At 40.5% G+C, this 22,334-nt stretch overlaps 2 protein-coding genes across 2 annotated transcripts; both read right to left on the bottom strand.

The window, feature by feature from the left end:
* Positions 1–1,944: 1,944 nt before the first annotated feature.
* Positions 1,945–11,867, bottom strand: LOC145437067 (uncharacterized). Its single transcript, XM_080314237.1, has 4 exons — positions 10,324–11,867; positions 10,161–10,262; positions 9,297–9,395; positions 1,945–2,132 (listed from the first exon to the last, which is right to left on the bottom strand). Exons 1-4 carry the CDS (start codon positions 10,403–10,405, stop codon positions 2,008–2,010), a joined length of 408 nt encoding a protein of 135 aa, XP_080170363.1. The 5' UTR covers positions 10,406–11,867; the 3' UTR covers positions 1,945–2,007.
* Positions 11,868–13,010: 1,143 nt separating this feature from the next.
* Positions 13,011–17,662, bottom strand: LOC145437066 (uncharacterized). Its single transcript, XM_080314236.1, has 2 exons — positions 17,439–17,662; positions 13,011–17,327 (listed from the first exon to the last, which is right to left on the bottom strand). The coding sequence occupies exon 2, from the start codon at positions 15,099–15,101 to the stop codon at positions 14,109–14,111; it is 993 nt and encodes a 330-aa protein (XP_080170362.1). The 5' UTR covers positions 15,102–17,327; positions 17,439–17,662; the 3' UTR covers positions 13,011–14,108.
* Positions 17,663–22,334: the final 4,672 nt, after the last annotated feature.

Raw genomic sequence — 22,334 nt, 5'->3', positions numbered from 1 at the left:
TTTTTATCGTTGGGCTACTTTCGGTAGATTTGTGTATTGCCGTGATACTGGCATTGGCATGATGCTGTTATCATGTATTGCTGGATGACAAGGAATCCCGATTTACAACTAGCGTGTATGGAAAATGTCTATTATAGTCGCTCAAAAAGGATCCTAGAGTGTGACACTTTCCTAAATGGCAACGTCTTAGGTACAGTAACAATTGCACACTCAGATAATATTCGTGAATAATATACAGAAACATTGAATCGTTGCAATATCACAAGCACGGTTGGAATTGGATCATATGTGCCAGCTTTGAAATATTGTGTTTCTTAGTGGTCAGACAAGAAGAATGCCCATGTACCCCTGATACATATGTGCCACTGCCGTATGTTTATGTCGGATAGCAGACATTCAAGAAAGCTAAAATATCTAAATAATTTCCCGGAAAACCTTGGCGTAGTGAGCGATGGACAAGGAGAAAGCATCCGCCAATATATAAAAATGATGGGGTCAGATACCAGAGTAGATTAGAGCTTACATATGTTTGCTGACTATTGCTCGAGTATCAGACGAGGCAACCCACAGAATAATGAAATATTACCGTAAATTTGGACCCTGAAACTCGCACTGTATTTGTCCTGCAGAAGCAATATCAGTGTGAATCAACCAAATAAAGCAGTGCAGATGTTTATTTGGAATCTATTGATTTACTTTCGACAGCTTGTGGTTTTCGAAACTTGTAATACTATAAACGCAAAATATTAAAAGTAGTACTTTTATGTGGGTTATGAGACAATATAGGTAGGTGCTTACCCCAAAAACTTGACGTGACAGAGAAAAACGGAAGTTATTTATTAATTCAGCGCCCAAAAGTTAGTCGTATTCAGTTGTCTGATCAAAGTCAACAAAAACTGTGTTGACCAGGGATACTTTTCACTTCATCCTCGACTATATTTTCCTATCTAAGTCAGCCTGAAACCTCGATTTGTAGTATCGTAGCAGAGCGAGCATGTATCACTGAGCTACGCATAGCATTGTCGCAATGTGCAATGAAATAGACATGATTGAAAAAAGACCAAATTATATTTATTGTGATGTCAAACTGGTGTTATATTGTTTGTGGTATCATAAAGCGTATATTTTAATTTTCCGCAAATCTCATTCTGTTACGACGTCAAAATGAGTGATACCTGAACACTCGAATCGATTCGAAGCCTAATACGTGATTGAGAATCGAATCTCTCAAATGCTGTAACGGTGTCTCTATACAAGTTCTTTATTATTCAAGTGTCAATCAGTTCGCAGCACAGACAGAAAATAGTTATATTGACCGCAGCAACAGAACGCGTGCACCATACGAAGATAGAGTATTCCAAAAGCCCGAGTTATCTCCCGCAAACGAATTGTCACAGGCGCGACGTCATCAGGTGCCATAGGTGGCACCCGTCACAATACTTGAGCATGCCCAGACCTATGTATAAGTTGAATATGTTCCCAGTGCAAGTCATTAGGCCAGTCAAACAGCTTATCCCAATCAGTATTGTGAAATCATGGTTCCAGTGCGAGTCTGTGTAATACTGATACTGAGGATGTTTATAAGAGTAACTCTGATGTAGTTCAGAAAACAATGAAATAACTTAAGTTTATTCATTTTCAATAAATGGTGCTATCCCATTTCTCACAACGGTGATAGCGTGTAGGTAAATCCATAGCCGCAACACGAATGAGTTGCGGGTTCGAGTCCGACAGAGGTCGACTCCAGAATTCCTACCAAAGTGATGAAGGTTTCTTTAGGCTTCTCCTTGCCACGTGATCCGCGTAAGCTGTGTCTTTAAGAAAGTCTAGAAGTGTGCCTTGCGACAAGTCGGTAGATACGGAAACATATAACAAATGTGGGTCTGGTGTGAAATGAGCAATGTAGTCGAAACACCGTGAATATCACAACAACAACAACATCGATGAAGCCAAAACTCAAAAATCATGTAATAATGAGCGCACAGAAAAGAAAATCAACGCCGCTTCCTACTGACACCAAACATCTTTCACGAATAGTAGTAACAAAGCCCAAGTCACCACGCGTTTGCTACTTAATCCACGGGAGCTATTGTCCTGCAATTTTGTCTTCGACTGCAATCCGTTGCATAAATCTGTATGGCAAAATATAGAGATGTATCAGTGGCATCGGAGTCGTGTTGTAAAAAGCTGGAGAAACCGTTGAGATGGCCTAACAACAGATTGCTAACCTACGGGTTGTTGCGCAACTGAAGTCGTCACACTTTAATACCCAGAGTCGTCTACTACTGAACCGGTGAAAGCTTCATATTTGCTAGTTCTCCAGCTGGTGACTCGATCGCTCAAATTTATTAAAACTGGTCCTAATCGAAAGCTAGTGTGGCGTTGATTCCGAAAATATGAATTAAGGTCTTAGCAAGACAATGGAACCACTCCGAAATAACGGTCAAAAAGTCGATTGTTCTAAACAATCGGCGGGGAGCAACACAATGACCAAACAAAATCGTCAATTGCGTCTAGCGATTGCTCGGAAAAATGCCAATTTTTAGACTTTGATGGCAATTTCGGGGTATTTCCATTGCCCTGGCCTAGTTTTAATTTGTATTTTTGGAGTCAATGTTACACTAACTTTCGATTAAAACTAGTAATATTCAAGTTGAGCATTCGGGCCGCCAGCTATACTGCTAATACCTCGTCTGCTTCCAGCTTGCTCAACAGTAGACCTCTGGGTATCGGATCGTGACATGACGCCTATGCAGACAAGACGTAAAGCTAGGGATCGAAGTGTGCGGACCACGAAAAAAAATGTTTGAATCTTTCTTTGTCTCAGTCGTCACTATCACGTTGTTTATTAGCGACGAACCCACTTTCTCGCACTTGACAATTTTATAGTATCATTCAGAAATTTTGTCTTCAAAATGCGCTGTCAATTCATGACCGTTGTTAGCGTGCATAAAAAACACTGCGCACACATTTACCCCGAATTCAAACCAAAAGCAACGAAGCTGCTAGAGTTGAAACATTTTCATTTATTATAGAAAACATACAGAAACAGTTTTGAGTTGGTCATCTATCCATCGGTTAGAAATCTATAGTTAAAGTAACCGAGTCATTGTGTACTTGTCTAAGCACAGACATGGTTTAACGAGTGCATATTAATGACTTCAGTCAGGGTTGTAACCAAGTCACAAGGCTCCGAGTCACAAGTCAATATCACTTTTATTGTTTTGACTCGAGTCAAGTCGAGTCATTTTCAATTCACCACCGAGTCAAGTCCGAGTCCAAGTCATCGAGCAGAGGGTCAAATCCGAGTCATGGTATCATGACTCGAGTCCGAGTCCAAGTCATTATTTTGACTGCTCGGTTTCCAGTTAAAGTCTTGTTAAACTCACTTTATATAACTATGTTTGGTGATATCGAATGTTTCGCATTTATAATATACTAATTTTCCTCATTTTCAGCAGTTTCTGGTCGCATTTTCAAGTACCAGTAGCAATCAGACGAAATCCCAGTAGAATGGTTACTTCACAATTCTTCGAAATTGCAATGAAATGTCGGTCTTGGCCGTCTGAGTCTCGAGTTAATGACTTGGTCCGAGTCATGCGCAATGACTCGAGTCCAAGTCGAGCCAATACACAGATTGACTCGAGTCGAGTCGAGTCATTTCCGTATTTTGAAAAATGACTCGAGTCAAGTCGAGTCATCAGAAAATCGTGACTCGAGTCGGACTTGAGTCGAGTCATGACTCGTGTCATTACAACCCTGACTTCAGTATCAATACAGCCACACGGTATATCTTAAATTAGAGTGTAACCGACAAATTGGTCACATGCAGTCGTACTTCTACTTTTCAGCATGTACTCGAATAGGTTTGGCTACTTGCAGTACCTACTTAAGTCGTTGTGGTTTTAAAGTAGGCCTACTTACAGTCCTAGTTCTCTCCTCTTGGTCATACTTAGTTTTACCACTTTGGATTTTGTAAATTACAAAATTGTTTAGGTATATATTTGCGTGACTTTCGCCAGTGAAATTGTTGACAATGTATCAAAATAGCCGCTGTATCATGGTAAATGAATACACATTCTGAAATTGCACCTATTTGTAGTGTGATTAGTGAGTTCTGGGTTAGGCGAGAAGATGAAGATAAAAATTTCGAAAGCAATCACATCGGATAACTGCTAAAATTATACTATACATCTAACTTTTTGTAACGATACTTATTTCAGTAAATTTCAGACTTTTGTTTTGTACTTCACCTTGAAGCAGCTTTCACATGGCTTAGAAATTAACAGCGTTGCTTATACTTCTACTTGCGTAGGGGAGATGTGGTACCGATGGATCAAAAATTGCAAAATGATCTCTGGCCCTCAAATCTCCAGCCGAGAATAGCAGATCTTTTGCTGTCTCAACACTTCGATACAAGCTCTACCTATCGCAGACATTTACATGAATATCCGCCTTTTTAAAAAACATTCATAAACGTTTAAAATTTGTTGCTCGAACGTGTCATCGGTCCCCACCCGGTGGGTCCAAAGGCACACGACCATGGGACCTATGAGACATACGCTCAAAAACTCAAATTAGTTCACTTGTTTTGTTGTGTACTATAAGCTAAGCTTCAGTAAGTCAATGAAGAATGTTTCGTCGCTACCTTCAAGAATAAATTAGATTATATCAACTCAAATGCTGGCATAAAATCTTGTTTTGATTTACGCTAAAATTTACAAAATTAATGCCACATAAATATTACCCGCAAATCGACATTTTGACTTTCAGATACCTCGTAATAGCGATAAAACACCACAGGTAACTATGATTTACAGCCTATATATATGTAGGCGAGTTTCTGTTGTTAAGTGATTAGTTGGTCCATCTATTTTGCTTGATTTGGCCATGGTACCATAGGTCCCCCACCCCATAAATATTGTAATTGACTGGAATATAGTCCACTCGAGGATGGTATTGATTAAAAAAATATGTGACATTATATAGCCTGATACAAGCCCTATACTTCACATCAAAAATTATGGCGGGTTTGTTAGTCTGAAAGGTGATATAGAAAAATGCAAATGTCGATTCAAATTTACTTTACACCCCCTAAAACGTAAATCATTCGCCACAGACCCCATCACACACGCCGGTCGAATTTTTTTGCATGTGAGGAAAGATTCTGCCAGCATGCAATTGTAGACAAATTCATGGAGTGTAATCGTGGAGTTATCATGGTGAATTTTTCAAGTATTTTCGGTCCCAGTGATCCATCGGTACCACATCTCCCCTACTCACTATGATTGCTTTGACCGCATCCGGATACCAGGTTTTGTTTGTTTTATTCACACATACACAGTGGCGCTTAACGCCTATACGGTCATTTGCGCCACGACATTAATTTCAGTATTTCTAGTCCTTTGTCTTTGTAATGTTTCGACGACTTTCATGCTCGCTCGTTTCTCATGCGCACATATGTTACACTTTGCTGCCAACTTTCGGCTCGGCTCACCTTCACTCTGGGCTTTGGAAACACTGCTACTGCCATGAGGTCAGCGATGAGGCGCCCAGAGAAACCTCCGACACATAGTAGTAGTAGGTCCGAACCGGGATTAGAACCACTGCCATTCGTGTCGCGACGCTGGCGCTTAACCAACTGCGCATGGATACCAGGTATATTATCCCGAAGACAACAAAAGAAACGAGAACTAGTGAGGCAGACCCGTACCTTTCAAGATGACAGCAAAAATATCTTACCCATTAAGATCTACCGCCGGAAAATTACTGATGATAGCAAACAGCTCGCAAGTATCGTACATGCCATGAACGATTACCAGATTTCAAAATATATCAACCCTTTCATAGGCGTGATTTCGTATTTTTTGCCATGTCATTGTATTTATTTATTATGTTGTTTCGTTGTATTCAATTTCCTTGTTACCATGTTTCGTGTCATTGAATAATTTTCAAGTGAGTGGAGGGTGCATTGACAATTTGCGTTACATGGTGAATCCCGCCAAATGATGATAAATCCTAGGCAAGTTTGAGGATTTCTGAAGGGGTGTTCAAAATTAAAATGATATCCTGAACTCTAAATATTTTCTGTAGTATGGTTTTGTAGTAAGCCATACCATAACAGCTGCAAAATTCTTGGTATTATATACATTTCCTAAGCACTCAACTTCGCAGCACTCAAGTTATGAGGTAATCCTATTTTAAGCGCTTTTCGCCAGCTCAACATGCAAACTGATACAAGTGATTGTTACAGAAAAAAATGTAGCTTGACTGCATTTTCAAGGTATACGGCTTGCGAGGCGGACTGACAATAATTACTTTATAAATGTCGGTTAATTCTGAAACCCAGCGGGCTTGTCCTCACGAACCACATGAGACGGGTTTGTGTGTGTCTCGATCTCCCTCGAACCAATGAGACTGGCTCAGCGAACCCCTGAGGTTCTTTGAACCGCGGTTAAGAAACAATGCTATAAATATGATAATAAATACGGCATAAATATTTGATCGAACCAATACAGACTTCATTTTCGAATCCGATCAGAATCCCATTTAAATCCCATCTTCTGAAGTTCAGGCTTGTGGTATATTATATCATAATATATAGACAATATAAGTCCCTCGCTGCTGCGTGCATGGCGGAGATGAGCATGGATTAGGATTAGGATTTGGGAAAACCATTTGGGAAATTTTGTCGGATTGAGAATGGATTAGGTCTTCAGATTCCTTTTATAATGGATTGGGATTGGATTTACGGAGTTTCTGGGAGATTGATGTTTTGTGGTAAATGGCGACAAAGTTTATCTTCATACCAAAGTTACTTCACGTACTTAGGCACTCATTATGCGTTTTATTTCTTTCACAAAATTACAGGCATAAAATGTAGGCTTCCTAAGAGGAATTCTAAGTTTATATTGGAATTTTAAGTTTATATCTGATTAGACCAGTGGTTCTCAACCGGGGGTCCGCGGACCCCTGGGGGTCCGTGAAGCATTTTCAGGGGGTCCGCGAAGCCTCTAAATTTGTAAAATGATTGAGAACCTATTTTTATTTTATTCTTTAATTAGGAAAAGCATGGGCCTGTTTCGCTTCCTAATAGCTAAGACGTTTGAACTCACATCGTTTAAATCAGAGGTCTCAAACACGCGGCCCGAGAGACCATTTTGTGCGGCCCGCGACGGCATTTTGGATTTCGAAGTATTCGGCAATATTTAATTACCAATTTTTTTTTAATTTGAGAACTTAAAATTCGCTCTAAAACTACTCCAGAAGCCTGAAACTACTCATCAAACTTCACTGTTACATCACTTCCAAAATTTATCGCGCAGTGGAAGATCAACTATTACGTGACATTACTAGTTTATGATGGTAAAACATGACCCGTTGATGATTCGTGAATGAAAATTGTGATTTGGGCGCGACCTTCTGTAGAATTACTCGTACTCGTACTCGTCGCGTCAGACGTTACAATCAGAGGACTTCGTGACTCGGAATGCCGTGATTTGGTACAACCACGGACGCAACAAAGTATTAAACTGGTATGAGATCAAAAGGTCGTAGCTTGCGTTGCGTATAGCTTATTTAGATATCTAAGCCGGTCGGTATGGCAACCGCCATTGGCATTGTGTTGCCCCTTTGATGTATATTGTTGGTTACATCCTATGTCATATTTGGTACCTTTATATGTGTTATGATCGCCAATTAAATGTGGCGAGTATTAAGTAGTCGTAGCCTACGCTTCACAGCTGTAAAAGTAACACGAATGGATTCTTCGACGATTGCACATTTCTATTCCTATGGCACAGTATTCATTACGTCCAAGTTGTTATTGATCTGTTCCAATATTCGAAGGTAAACGCTGATTCTATTTGACTTTGGTAATGACATGATCAATATAGCCTATAGTTATCAGGAGTAGGGCAATGCCCGAAACCCGGATTAGGCTGTACTGATCCAATGCTCTGATATCAGTTTAATCTTTGTAAAATTCTTAAATTAACCCTATAATTGTTGCACGTCAAATGACCGCTAGCTATAAAATTAAAACGCAACAGCTTTTACGATGTCCTGATGCATTTGCTTTCTCGCGTGGTGTCTACGCAACTAATTACAGCAACAATATTATTCAAATATTTTATAATGTGATTTTTTTCTTGCCAGGCGTGAATTCACAATAGTATATCACATTTTCACGATGCGTGTGGAATGTCAGTCTGCAAGGTCCCGTCAAATAAAGCCTACTTGAAATACACTGAATTCCCCTATTATTGGTGCTGCAGCCCGCGGCGCCATCAAAAGTAGGAAATTGGCCCGCGAGCACATTTGAGTTTGAGACCTCTGGTTTAAATGGTCGTCCGATATGAAATATTCGACTGTGCAAACTCATTTAATTGTCAAATTGCCAATAGTCTGCTGATGTTCTGATGCAAACTGTTTATAGATGTTTTGTTAGGGTTTGTGGAAAAATGAAATGTTGGAGATAGCAAGGTCGAACAGGCAAACATTTCGGATTTGGAGTTGTCAGTCTCAGCAAATTTGTAAACAGTCGTTTGAGGTAGATATTCCTGAATTTTTTTCCCAATCAGTCCCAATGAAGGAATTGAGACCTCGCCACGAAATCCATTTTCTCCTGTGATCTAACCACTAAATACCTTCAATATGAGATGCTAGATAGAAATGACTCTAGGATGGACGTGATATCTTCACAATACTCACACCAAAAGCTATCGTCGGAAGCGTAACGCGTTAATATTACATTCGCCATCAATATATCTTTGTGGAAATGGATTTTAGGCACTCATTCATATCAAATCGAAGATGCGGATTTTCAAGAAAATGCAGCTGAAAAATTCCCTTCGAAATAATATAAGTCTACCAAATTTCTACATATTGTGTACTGTTATTTTCAAGAAAAGTCATTTTGTGGCTGTTTATCACTATATAGTCTCCATTTACTATTTGCACAAGACAGTTGACGGTTGCACGATAATTGAGCTAATTTTGAACGAAAACTTTAGGGGGTCCGCGAGAGTCCGTGACGATCCAAAAGGGGTCCGCGAAGACAAAAAGGTTGAGAACCACTGGATTAGACGAAGGATTAGGATTGTAATATTGAAAATTTCTGAATTAGGACTAGAATTAGAATTTGAAGCTTCGGATTTGGATTGGATGATGACATAGAAATTTCAATTCCGCTCAGATCTGGTGCATGGATTCACATAGATATATTTGGCGGTTATACTAGTGATTTATCACAGTGCAAGCATTCTGTAACATTTCGGTAAAAGGGCTGCCCATACCTCCATCACAAAAGCAGGTCGCTGTTACGAAACCAAACATTTCCTCCTCCGTGCAAACCGGGTCCACGCTCCCTTTACCACAGTCCTTGGTGATAAAATCTAATAGTGAAGAAAAAAGAAACTTCACTATGTGATGTTCGACCAGTGGGATTTTGAGAAACAGGAGGGGGACTAAAGAAGGCTGCAGGCATAGGGGGGGGGGGCGGGGCGGGTGTGTTAGAACAGCTATGTTCAAATAATTGGTACGAAATGCACGTAAAAACGGGTTGTTCTGGATCAACCTCGAAAGTTGACTAAAAAAGGTTAATTCCCAGCGAATATACGTGGAGACGGATCTTTCGCGAGTCATGCCGAAATAATGACATATTTTAGTAAATTCAGCGCCAGCGATCAGAGTTTGATTGTATAAAATTTTCCGGTAATATGTCTTCTTTTTCGGCTTCGAAAATATGGGGGAGGTCGGAATTTGCGCTGAGCTTGATATGGGGGTGACGAGTCGAAAAAGGTTGGGAACCACTGTGTTAGACCAAGAGATGTTATGACGGATGAGGTGGATGGATATCTGCTCATATGCCATGCTTAAATGGTCTCCAATGTGTCAAGGAGTTTGCCGTGATGTAAGAATTTGGAAGTACATTTATAATTCCACGACATATAGGGAAACAAAATGTATATGCCTACACTAGATTGCAGGGAGTACTTTTGTTTCTTTGATTTATAGCCTACTTCTATATACGTTTAGCACTGGTGCTTGACACGTCGTGTGAATAAAATCAACTAAATTACAACATATATAAGCCTATAAGAGGTGTAAGATTACAAACATGAAAGATGATGTACTAATTGCAAGCTTTACTCCCATACCCTCAACTGTAATAGTCACACATTGCGTCACATTCTCCCCGCATTCCTGGGGCAGTCCTACCTCGTCGCAATTCACACACACCATGCAGCGAATGCTTGCAGCTGAAATGCGGTTTTGTTGAATGTGGGATCGAAATCACGATATCAATTATTATTTGCTTACCCGGTGTAATCAGCAGTAGAATAGCAAGTCGTGTGGCGATAAAAATGAACGACTTATCATCAACGAATTTAACCATTCTCATGCGATATTGCAAATAGTCTAGTTATATTTTTGAAATGCTTACAAGTCAGTTTCGAGTGACAGATATATAGCTTGAGTGGGTAAAATAATTTCGTGCGATTGTAATATATCTCACTCTGCGGCCGTATATTGATGCAAATTGGCGGCACCGCTTTAAAGCTTATCAATTCTGCAGCACTTGGAAAGCTTAAGCTTAGGCCTACAAGTATAGGACATGTAAATCAGTAGTACTATTTTACCATCATGAACTGTGGAAAATATCGGACAACGGGCAAAGGGCGTACATTTTGACGGATAAGTTCATTGAAAATCAGGTGAGAAGTAAGACTTGGAACGCATTGCGATGCCGTGCGCTACGTTACCTATCAATTATACCTGTTTTCGATTCTGAATGGGCACGTCATAATTTGCTCGGGCAACAGAGGTCACACACGCAGCTGACTCAAAGTAATTTTGAAATCTTGCGTCACAAACCTACAGGATGCTTTATTTGCCAATCCTTTCAAATTCGTCATTAGTCTTCCGGCACCTGAATCATCGATATATTTTACCGATTCAGAGGACCATAGATGCTGGTGCTGGTGCCTAAAACAGGTATATTGTCAATATCACTCAAGTCTTGGGACAAAACTGAACCAGCTTAAATCTGATCCGCGTTCAATTCCTAAATATATCGAAAATTGTTTGTTAGAATTGCGACATTTGAAGGCACATATGTCTTCTATGTGGCAAATTCACGACTTTCGATGCCTCAAAAACATCAAAGCCTATTATGTGAGTCATTATATTGAGCTGCTAACAATTCTCTCAGGGTATAAAACTGAGGTGGCAACTCATTCTTATCTTTGTCCCTTTCTTTCATGGTAGTCCTGCGCTGCCGCACTGGAGTTGCGGCCGCAAATTAGTTTCTAAACGGAACGTATAGGCTACATCATTTGTTTTAAATGCAACGCTGCATGTATTTATGTTAAATTGTCGCGCAGTAATAATAAAAGATTTGGCTTGGTAGATCATAATCCAGTTATTGATTTCATGGCTGCATACGCATATCATGAGAGCATTCCAACGTGAATATATCTTCGTGGTTTCGTGTTACGATGTGAACTCCACGGAATCTTACTTTTTACTGAAATTGTGCACCAAATCAAAGTTTTTTATGCGCCAAACTGCATCTAAGTGTAAATAATTCGGTAAAATCCTTTTTTTCACGTTTAAACAATTTCATATGGCTGCCCACTTTCAATTTCTAGTAACCTAGAAACAAGGCGCCGCAAGGCATGGTCTATAGTTCTATACGCTTTCCGATTCAGTCCGAAAATGCGACAAAATGATATATTCATATCCCCCACTCAGGAGTAACGAATCTGTGTTTTAAATGATAAATAACATAATGTATACTGCCTGATCTGTTAATCTTCATAACCGACAGACATAGGCCTACACGTTAGTATACGATGGCTCCTGTAAACGAGTGATCATAGAGGCGCGATCCTTTTGCAATATATATTGCATTACACACCTCTTACACCACTAACTTCGATGAATCAAAATTAGTTGTCTTGTTCAGCATCATCATAGATATATCCCGATATGATAAATCATCATTATAGGTGTATCCAGGATGTGAAAACGACATTACGAGATACCGAGACGTTTGTAACGTAGAATTCTGCAACCTTAACAGTCACATTACGGTGGAGTGGATACGAATAATTCCGGTCTACTTTGACATTCATATCCATTAACAGGTGACCCGAATCGCTGAAACGGTCAGACAAAATGCCATCAACGCGAATGACGACTAAAGAGCCCATAGCTTAAATTTGATGTGGTCGATGCTGTGGATTTCAGTGCTCATTAACGAAGTGGATTAAGGTTATACCATAGGGCAGGGGTCGGGAACCTTTTTCGCCCAAAGAACCATATTGGACCTATATTTTCCATTTCAACTCCCAAAGAGCCATTCATTTTGATGACTGGTTACGTCACAATTGAAAATTCATGACGTAATGGTAGCACTCATTTTAATTCACCATATTGGATTCATCGTGAGCCATATTCACTCTGTAAAACTCGTAGTAATATACTGGTTGCCTTATTTGAGCGTACGAAACTTGAATTACATAGATCTTTGCACCTTACATCTTTTTAATTGTATTACAGTGAGAGGCATATGATATTTTTCGAAGCTTAAGACAACTTATATTTCGATTTCCGACAAATGTAGTCAAGGGTAAGAGTGTAAATCTATCAAATATTCGGCGGTAACACAGCCTTGCGCTATAGGCCTCTAGATTTTAACGGCAGCTACTTACCAATCCAGAACGTGGAGATCTATGGTGTTGTTTGTGATTTGAATTTGTAATTACGAATGTCACTTCCACAGCAGTTCACATCTCGCCGTAAATCGGGAAGAAAATGTGTAGTTGAAAACTGCATTGTCATAATGGCGTCGCCAGGTCTGCCATTCTCTTTGATCAATCACTCTATCTTGCAATCTAAGATTTAGGGGCGTTTATCTCGAATTTGCCGTTGATATTTGGTCGTCGGCGCAACAACAACAACTGAAATAGGAGTATTTTGAAAAGGGGGTATCAACCTCTAACCCTGACTACGCCAATGTCTTGACCTCACAAATACATTTTTATACTGCAACAAGAATTCTGGCCACGAGGAAAATGTACTGATAAGTAATACTACGATATTGATAAATTAGAAACTAAAATATGACAAAGAGCCATATCCTATATACCCAAAAGAGCCATACATGGCTCGCAACCCATAGGTTACCGACCCCTGATGTATATGCATGTGATATTCATTGGTAAACCTTCGTCATGTTGTTGAAAATTCGTGACATGCATATACAAACAAACAATAATCCATTGAACACATGAATGCCTACACGCAGTGCATATTATATCACCGTAACGTAATGTTTGAAATACAGAACGCCGTGATACATGATGAATTGTGGGGAGTGATTGTCGGTAATCTGTTGCAGCGCAAGCGCGCCGTGCTCCCATACTCTAAACTGCTTACCACTGCCAAAGTATATACTCAGCGCGAACAAATCGACTTTGACAAAAGTAATCGATAAGTTTATTAGACACAGTGCATGCGGCAACGAGGCACAATTGAATAAAACACTTTCAGGTTTAAAGTATTCATTGATCCCTAATACACGTTTGAAAACGGCGACTGTTTAGCTGTTTACACGCAGAAAAAACGATTCATGAGTTACTGCCAAATATATTACATATATAGGTAATTATCGGCGGATAATTTCGTTTTGTCATGTCTAGAAAATACACGAACCTTGTTATGTCGCTGAGACATGGCTTTTAACATAATCACAACCACAACCAGAAGTTGGCGAAGAGGCATATAGAAATTGATAGGAAAGAAATCGGAGAATGGAACTATACGTCTATAGAAGAGAGGCACCATGCATACATACAGTGCTGCGCAAAGTGATTTCGGGTGGTGAAATACGTGAAAAAAATTATAAGAAATAGTTTATTTTGCTTTAATCAGCAATGAATCGGGGAGGTATGTGTACGATAACTAATAGATTCTGCTATTTGATTATCACAAATAGGCAGCCATCTTGTTCTTGATTAGTCACGATTATTAGCCTACGTTTCGTTTGACATATCGACGGAATTTCAACTTTGATCAGAGCGAAATCCGTAACTTTTTTGTTACTGCCTCTTCGGACAGCACATACACAAAACCTTTTCCGAATACCCGAAAATAGAGCCCGCGCAAAACACGTTGATCACGCCGCTAAGGCCATACCCGAGAATGTGCACTGATACCGGTTGTCTGATCGGTAAAACAACAACATCAACAAAAACAGCTACAACGTCAGTTCCGATGATAATCAGAGAATATGCGATTATTCTACGAACTGTTTTTTCTACCGGCCCGAAATGCGCTTTGGAATCGTTCGGATGAAACCACCGGTAAAGGATTTTCCAATTGTATCCGCCTGAATCCGGTGCGATCTCGCCGTTATCGTGATCTTCCTTTGAGGACGGGAATCTAGCGCGTATCGCGGCGTAGATTGCCGACCACAGTAACAAGCACTGCAGCGTGACCACAAAAGCCGCGCTTATTAAATTAATCGCCAACTTTTCTGAGTCGCTGGAATTGAAAAAGCACACACTATGTTCCGACCTGTATTTGCCGAACGTGTTGTAGACAGCGCATATTGCTGTGAAGGAAGCAGTCAGAAGAATACCGACTGCTATACTCAGATACTTCATCCATTTACCGATTCTGTCCTTGACGCAGGGGTGCTGATAAATTCGCCTTTGTAGAAACCACATAAACAGGTACGTGACGTAAATCGATGCGAAGTAGGCAGCTGCTTGCCCGTCCACGAGCTCTTTGCACAATTCGCGACCGGCGGAGATGCGTGGGTGCTGATTCACTATCTCTATCCCCACCAAAGCTGGTATTGTCGAAAACATTGCAATAGTGCAGAGCACGTAGCTCATTCCGCTGCTCAAACTAGACGAGCCGGGTTTCATGCGCCATCTGCGCGTCTTCGAACCGTAAACCACGAATGATAGCACTACCCACGCAGTAACGCCGATTGATGTGAAAACTATGGCGTCGACTACCATCCCTGCTATTTTCCATTCTTCGGCACCCTCCGCAATGTTGGTACCGTTAGAAATAGGCAGCATAACTATATAATATGCTACTCTATGTAGATTCTCTAGCACGTAAAGAATGGAAAAACATTGAGACAATAATGAAGCGAGTACCACAGACGCGAAATGCAAATATTATGCAGATGTCATATCCGCAAATATAAAATGAATGCGCATAGCAGGTAAAATGAGTCACTAAAATTGAGTGTGATAATTGGACACCGATATGTAAATTCGACAAGGCATGAGACGGTCACGGCTGTGTGAAGCACATTTATGCAAATATGCAATTTTCTAAACGGCGCTCATATACTCTATCGCTTATACAGCACAGCAGACGCATAGCGACTTCCGTGGGTAACGGTGGTGCTATTCAACTCACAAAGGGCAAAAGAAATATTAAACTGAAGGTTTAATGCAGAAGAAAGTAGAGTTTCCAGTTTCAGTAAATCCTTACATGTCAGCAATAAGCAAGGTAGCACTAGCGATCAAAGGACAGGAACGCAGCGGTGGGTAAATATACACTTCCGCGCACAGGTGGTCGAAGTGTTGTTAGTCAAGTGGAAGCCGAGAATAAAAGGTCAAAAAGCGGACAGGTGTGTATTGTCAATGTAACATCTATCTTTGCGACTGACCGAAAATGACTAATGAGAACGCAAATAGGCGCTATTTTGCGAAAATATGTCTAGTCACCGTGACGGAAGGGCTCTTTTGACCAGCTGCTACATGACTATATCACTTACAAATATCATACTGCGTTTTACTTGTCAAAATCCTTAAGTGTGAAGTTGAAGTAGTTTAGCTTAACGAACTGTTCAAGTAGAAGTGGAAGCGGTCATAAAACATGGTCATTTAAGAAGGCGAAGTAATTACTTAATAGACGAAAGCTATACCTTAAAATTCCGAAAAGTGTAAGCAATTTGTCGCTGACCACTTCTGCTTCTGAGTTGGTTTGAATGTAAATAAATTTGACCCAAATCGATGTTCGATACGCAACAAAACAGCACAGCTAGTGTCTCGTCTTTCACACAGAAAAGTTGCAATAGATTCGTTATCTCGAGAAGTCCCATCAATTTCTTATCAGGTGTTGTACGTCAGTACCGGTATAGAGCGCATTCTTATATCTCGGATTTCCAATCGCTTCGGACAGCAGAGCAGCATCACTTTTTGCGAAAATCTAAATATCAAAACGATGCAAATTGCGTTCACCATGTTGCCGACCCTGTACGCTATCGTATGCGCGGAGACAGGGTACGCACTCGGAACGATTATTACGTCAACACAGCATGTTACTACGTCGGCTGCGACGATTACGAACGGACTGGCGACCATGCGCCTTACATTCTTATCGATAGGACGGAAATTAGTCTTTCTGTCCGCTGGAAAGAACCCTTTTTGAAAAACTTTCCCGTCATTCTTCGGTGGCGAGTGTATCTGATCGTCATCGTCATCGAACCGCTAGACATATGGAGGACCGAATCAAAGCGACTTGTGTTGTGACTGCATCACACACGTTCGCAAAAGTGATGTGACTTTCCGAGTGAGCCTAGCGTTATATTTATAAGTCTCGTCTTCAAACTTGTATATCTTTCGTACATATTGAACACCACAATCACGGTTGCAAAGGCTACAGTCATCACACTGACGAAAGTCAGATTAAACACTTTTATCGCCCTGCTTACTCTGTCTTTGGCGCAAAGGTGGTGATAGAGCATGTATTGTAGATACCAGGAAAAAGTAGGCGGCGTATAAAGATAAGAATAACAGCAAAGCTCCGATTTCCGAAATAACTTTGCACTTGACCTCTTCGCCTAAAATTCGCGGAAAGCGATAAACAATCTTGGTCCAAATAAGCGCTGGAAGCGTCGACACGATAGCTATTATGCTTATTACGTAGCTTTTGGCGCTGTTTAGGCTTGAGGCACCGGGATTGCTCTTCCATCTTCTTAAGTCTAAGTTCCATAAACCATGAAGGAAAGCAGCAATCAAAATGCAAAGACACCAAATATCGCTAACAGGACATCAACCGTAGTTATAGTGCGCCTCCATATTCCAGTGCCAGACGAATTCAAAGGGTTTGATGCGTTCAGATCGAACTGCATATCTCCGAACGCTATAGGAGGCGGCTAAACGACACTGCTGCTACTGATTCCTCATCCCACGATCACGCAGTCAACCCTGTTCGTGGAGAGCACCAATATCCAGATTGAATAATAGATGACGTTTCGCTGCAGAATAATTCCAATGTGTCATCTAAATCTAAAATTAGAATCTGTGAATATATTAAGATACCGCCCTAACAATTTTAATTTGAAATCTTTAGGATCAACATTCATATGATAGTTCTTTTATTCACGGAGGCTTGATTACCTGTCTTGAAGCGGCACAATATTTTTCTAGTCGACATTGCCAGACCACGATCCGACTTTTGGACTTGGCCCACCAACGCATTCCATTTCATTTTAATTTGCCCTTTCATGTCATCGTCTGTTATTCTCTTCATTCAATGTACAACAGATTTCTAGCAATACATATAGCAAGATCAGAACGTCCAGAATTAAGCTTCACGACCCAGCTCGCAGAAACGAGATCATGTTATAGGGGAGATGTGGTATCGATGGATCACCGGGACCGAAAATACTTGAAAAATTCTCCATGATAATTCTATGATTACACTCCGTGAATTTGTCTACAATTACATGCTGACAGAATCTTTCCTCACATGCAAAAAAATTCGACCTGGGTGAGTTATGGGGTCTGTGACGAATGATTTACGTTTTAGGGGGTGTAAAGTAAATTTGGATCGACGTTTGCATTTTTCTATATCACCTTTCAGACTAACAAACCCGCCATAATTTTTAATGTGAAGTATAGAGCTTGTATCAGGGTATATAATTGCACATATTTTTTGAATCAATACCACCCTCGAGTGGACTGTTTTCAAGTCAATTACAATATTTATGGGGTGGGGGACCTATGGTACCATAGCCAAATCAAGCAAAATAGATGGACCAACTAATCACTTAACAACAGAAACTCGCCTACATATATATAGGCTGTAAATCATAGTTACCTGTGGTGTTTTATCGCTATTACGAGGTATTTGAAAGTCAAAATGTCGATTTGCGGGTAATATGTATGTGGCATTAATTTTGTAAGTTTAGGCGTAAATCAAAACATGATTCTATGCCAATAACATTTGAGTCGATATAATCAATTTTATTCTTGAAGGCCGCGACGAAACATTCTTCATTGGCTTGCTGTAGCTTAGCTTGTAGTACACAACAAAACAAGTTCACAAATTTGAGTTTTTGAGCTTATGTCTCATAGGTCCCATGGTCGTGAACCTTTGGACCCACCGGGTGGGGACCGATGACACGTTCGAGCAACAAATTTTAAACGTTTATCAATATTTTTTGAAAAGTCGGATATTCATGTAAATGTCCGCGATGGGTAGAGCTTGTATCGAAGTGTTGAGACAGCAAACGATCTGCTATTCTCGGCTGAAGATTTGAGAGCCAGAGATCATTTTGCAATTTTTGATCCATCGGTACCACATCTCCCCTACAGGTTGAACGTTACAATTCTGTCACATTCTTCGCTTGGATCCATACACTTCTAGACTTCATGACTTCCTATACAGTCACAAACATCGGTATCTCAAAATATGCGAAGTGTTTCCTCTGTGGAGAACTCAGTCAAAACACGTTCCCCCACCAACGTATACCTGCCACGGTCATCATGCAGGTACCGGCACATCGACGTATATCGCATGAATGTAGAATGTTGCCCGCGAAATAGTGTCAATCACGGTCCCTGACTGCTTTTACATCGTATATTGTAACTCCCCTCTGACGTCGTCGAAGAATAGATATTGGTACTGTATGATGAGTTGCGGGAAGTGATTCATCTAGAAAACGATTTTTGCTGAATTAACGCAGCTAGCACGTGGCCGACATTCAACACCCGTTAACTAAATTGCACATGAAAATTGGTCTATATATCTACTTGATCGGCATCACTAAGCTATCCCGGTGACTGGTGAAAACGTCAATAAGTTATGTGATTAAATCTGACTAGTCTGAATAGGAGAACGGAAAGAGAAAGCGAAATTACCATCATTAAATTAAGATTGGTGCAAGCACATGATGCGATCCATTTAAATAGTTCGTAAATGGAGATTGAAAATCTAGTCTGCCGCTTCACGAACTATACCTCTGCCAATCACGCCAACGTTAAATCATTTACTGCCCATTATATTGATGTTGTTGCGAAATCAATTTGAATTGGTTTAATTACAGCAGGACTATGGACGAGGATTGATAGTGTTTTGTGTCATTATTGGAACAACTCGTTGTTTGTCAATATATTATAGCATAACGGCGAGAGGAGTTGAGCGCATTTCCATCTCATTAAAGTTTAATGCCTTTGGTTTTTCAATAACATGCCAGAACGCATTTTGAATGAGATTAGATTGGATTTGTTTTGCTTTCAAAAAGCAATTGTAAACAATTTAAACTGGGAAAGGGCATCATACGACCCGCGGACCGGATATGGCCCGCGACGTGATTTTAAGCGGCCCGCAGATTTCCGGTAGTGATAATGTGAACCGCGACCTAAGTCTGCCGCAATCCTCCATTACTTGCCAAAATGATAGCGTCTGCAGGTTATTTGTTAGCGTGTGTGTGTGAGTAGAGTGTGAGAGTGGAGCTTTCGCGTAAGTTGGTCAACACTAAAATGATTGCATTACCGCCATATATATACATATATATCGGCTTTCAATTAAATAAAAGGGCAAAAGAAAACAGGAAACAAAGGAGCATCAAGATATCAGTTTTGGGCCCTTATCAAGCGCCTCCAGCGTGGGCCCACGCTGGCATATATGCATATACTCAACGGTAATGAATTGATATTGTGGTAAATTTGGAAACATCTCATGCCCGCGTTCGTATATACATTATACCAGGGTCGCGCAACATACCTGTGACTTCACTATAAGACCACTCGACTAATTAACGATATGTAGGCTATGCCATTGTGCTATTTTTGGATCAAATCCAGGTTGTTATAACCACCATCGCGTAAGGCCTACGGGCTCATGGCATTTGGTTCGAAATCGATGTAGACATCTCGAATTCTCCTTTGCGATGGGCAATACGGGGAAGTTGATTATATTACGTTTTGTGTTGTTTTATTTCTTTAGTCTTTATGTGACTACTAAGTCAACTGAGAGTGTGGTAGAGATTTGCTCACAATATATTTAGTCCAGCACCAAGCTATTAACTTTAACATGAATAGGGGTATATAGTTGGCAATGAGAACTCAGGGATATATAAAACTATTGTTCTACTATATAATCATATCTCCTCAGTACACTATCTACTGCAGAGGTCTCAAACACGCGGCCCGCGAGACCATTTTGTGCGGCCCGTGGTGGCATTTTGGATTTCGAAGTGTTCGACAATATTCAGCCACCATTTTTTTTTATTTGAGAACTTGAAATTCGCTCTAAAACTATACTCCACAAACCACAAACTACTCATCAAATTTCACTATTACATCTCTCATGATGTTGCCCTCTTGATGTATAGTCGGTTACATCCTGTTTCTTCCTGAGTAGCCTATCTTTATCCATGTTATTGTCGCCAATTAATGTGGCGAATAATCATTATATTCAAGTTGCTATTGATCTGTTCGAATATTCGAAGGTAAATCAGACGCTGATTTAATTTGACTTTCGTAATAACATGAATAATAGCCTATTTATCGGGAGTAGACCCGAGACCCGGACTAGGCTGTACTGCTGCAATGCTCTGATATCAGATCAATCTTTGTAAAATTCTATAAATCTACCTATAATTGCGGCACGTCAAATATACGCTAGCTGCTTAATTATAACACGACAGCTTTTGCGATGTCCTGGTGCATTTCTGCACTCACGTGATGTCTACATACAACTATATATTTTGACAAACTATATGCCAAGTACAGCAACAATTTTACTCAAATATGCAAAAATTTTGTGTTTTTTCGTGCCGGCAGGCGTGAATATACAATACTTGATCACATTTTTACGATGCGTGTGAAATCTCAGTTTGCAAGGTCCCGTCAAATAAGGCCTACATTGAATTATGCTATTTTTGGTGATGCGGCCCGCGGCGCCATCAAAAAGTAGGAAATTGGCCCGCGAGCACAATTGAGTTTGAGACCTCTGATTTACTGCGAGTCCGTTTTTCTTCAGCGCCCCCCTGAGCCCATTGCCCCCCATTTCGCCCGCTGAGCGTTTATGCTGCCTTCAAAATGCAAATCACCCACTGGGGGGAGCTGGGGACAACGTTAAGAACCACTTCTTCACAGTATCAAATTCATTGAATACTGTTTTGGTTTCTATGTTTCAAACTTAAAATTTATATAAATACGATTAAGCATGATATAGGTAGATAAGTAGACGTTTAATGTATCGATTCGGGGATCCGGCCCACCTGCCCACTTGCCCGCCCCTAATTTCAACTGTACTCTACTATATGAACTTCTACATTCATTCTGTGCCCTATTATGAGAAATAATACAGTTACACGCGATGCCGACCATTTGCAGATTAGATCATTTGAGAATGGTCGGCGTTGCGTGTAACTGTATTATTTATGTATGATTCCATGCAGTATTCATGTGTCGCTACGCTGTTTACACTTGATGGAAGAACTGAAAATGGAGCCGTGGAGCTCTTTTATTAGTACCATCAGCCAGTATTTTTCAAACCATTTCAGGGCTCGGACCCTGAAGTTTCTAGGCGGTAACGTAGACACCCTAACCACGAGTTTGGGGAAGGCGGTGACAAAAAAAGGTGATCACTTCAGTTCAGATCCTAATCATGGCCTCGTATATTGCCAACGGATCTAGTTGTTGTCTAAGAAGCTGCCTGATGACTAATAACGTTCATTACTTTCGACTGTGACGTGTGCTGATCGATGAGAATAAGTAAGTCGTGAATGAGAACAGAATAGATGTGCCAAATCCGCTACGCTAGCATACCAAGCCGAACCCTGTGTAGTCAATAGCAGACACTATAGCAGGTGTCGGGAACCTTTTATTGTCTTAACTCTTACCTAGGCCATATCTTCGTGCATGTACCGGTTCGCTACATCACAGTCTCAATAGCGTATATACGAGCATAATAGCGCCTGTGTCGACCCCAAAAGGCGTTTGTCTCCTTTGCAAGTCTGACGACAACGAGAAGGTTGAAGACAGTTTTGATGTGCATGTTGA

This window comes from Botryllus schlosseri, chromosome 4 (assembly GCF_051294905.1).
Source record: "Botryllus schlosseri isolate E-star chromosome 4, Bs_hap1, whole genome shotgun sequence".
Classification (NCBI taxonomy): domain Eukaryota; kingdom Metazoa; phylum Chordata; class Ascidiacea; order Stolidobranchia; family Styelidae; genus Botryllus; species Botryllus schlosseri.
Note: the sequence above shows the minus strand (reverse complement) of the source record. Positions and strands in the feature narration are given on the sequence as shown.

Coding starts and splice junctions, on each gene's coding strand:
- LOC145437067 (XM_080314237.1), bottom strand. CDS start 10,405: ATGAGAATGGTTAAATTCGTTGATGATAAGTCGTTCATTTTTATCGCC. Junction 10,263..10,323: donor TCTACTGCTGATTACACCGG/GTAAGCAAATAA, acceptor ACCGCATTTCAG/CTGCAAGCATTCGCTGCATG. Junction 9,396..10,160: donor TGTGACTATTACAGTTGAGG/GTATGGGAGTAA, acceptor CTTCACTATTAG/ATTTTATCACCAAGGACTGT.
- LOC145437066 (XM_080314236.1), bottom strand. CDS start 15,101: ATGCTGCCTATTTCTAACGGTACCAACATTGCGGAGGGTGCCGAAGAA.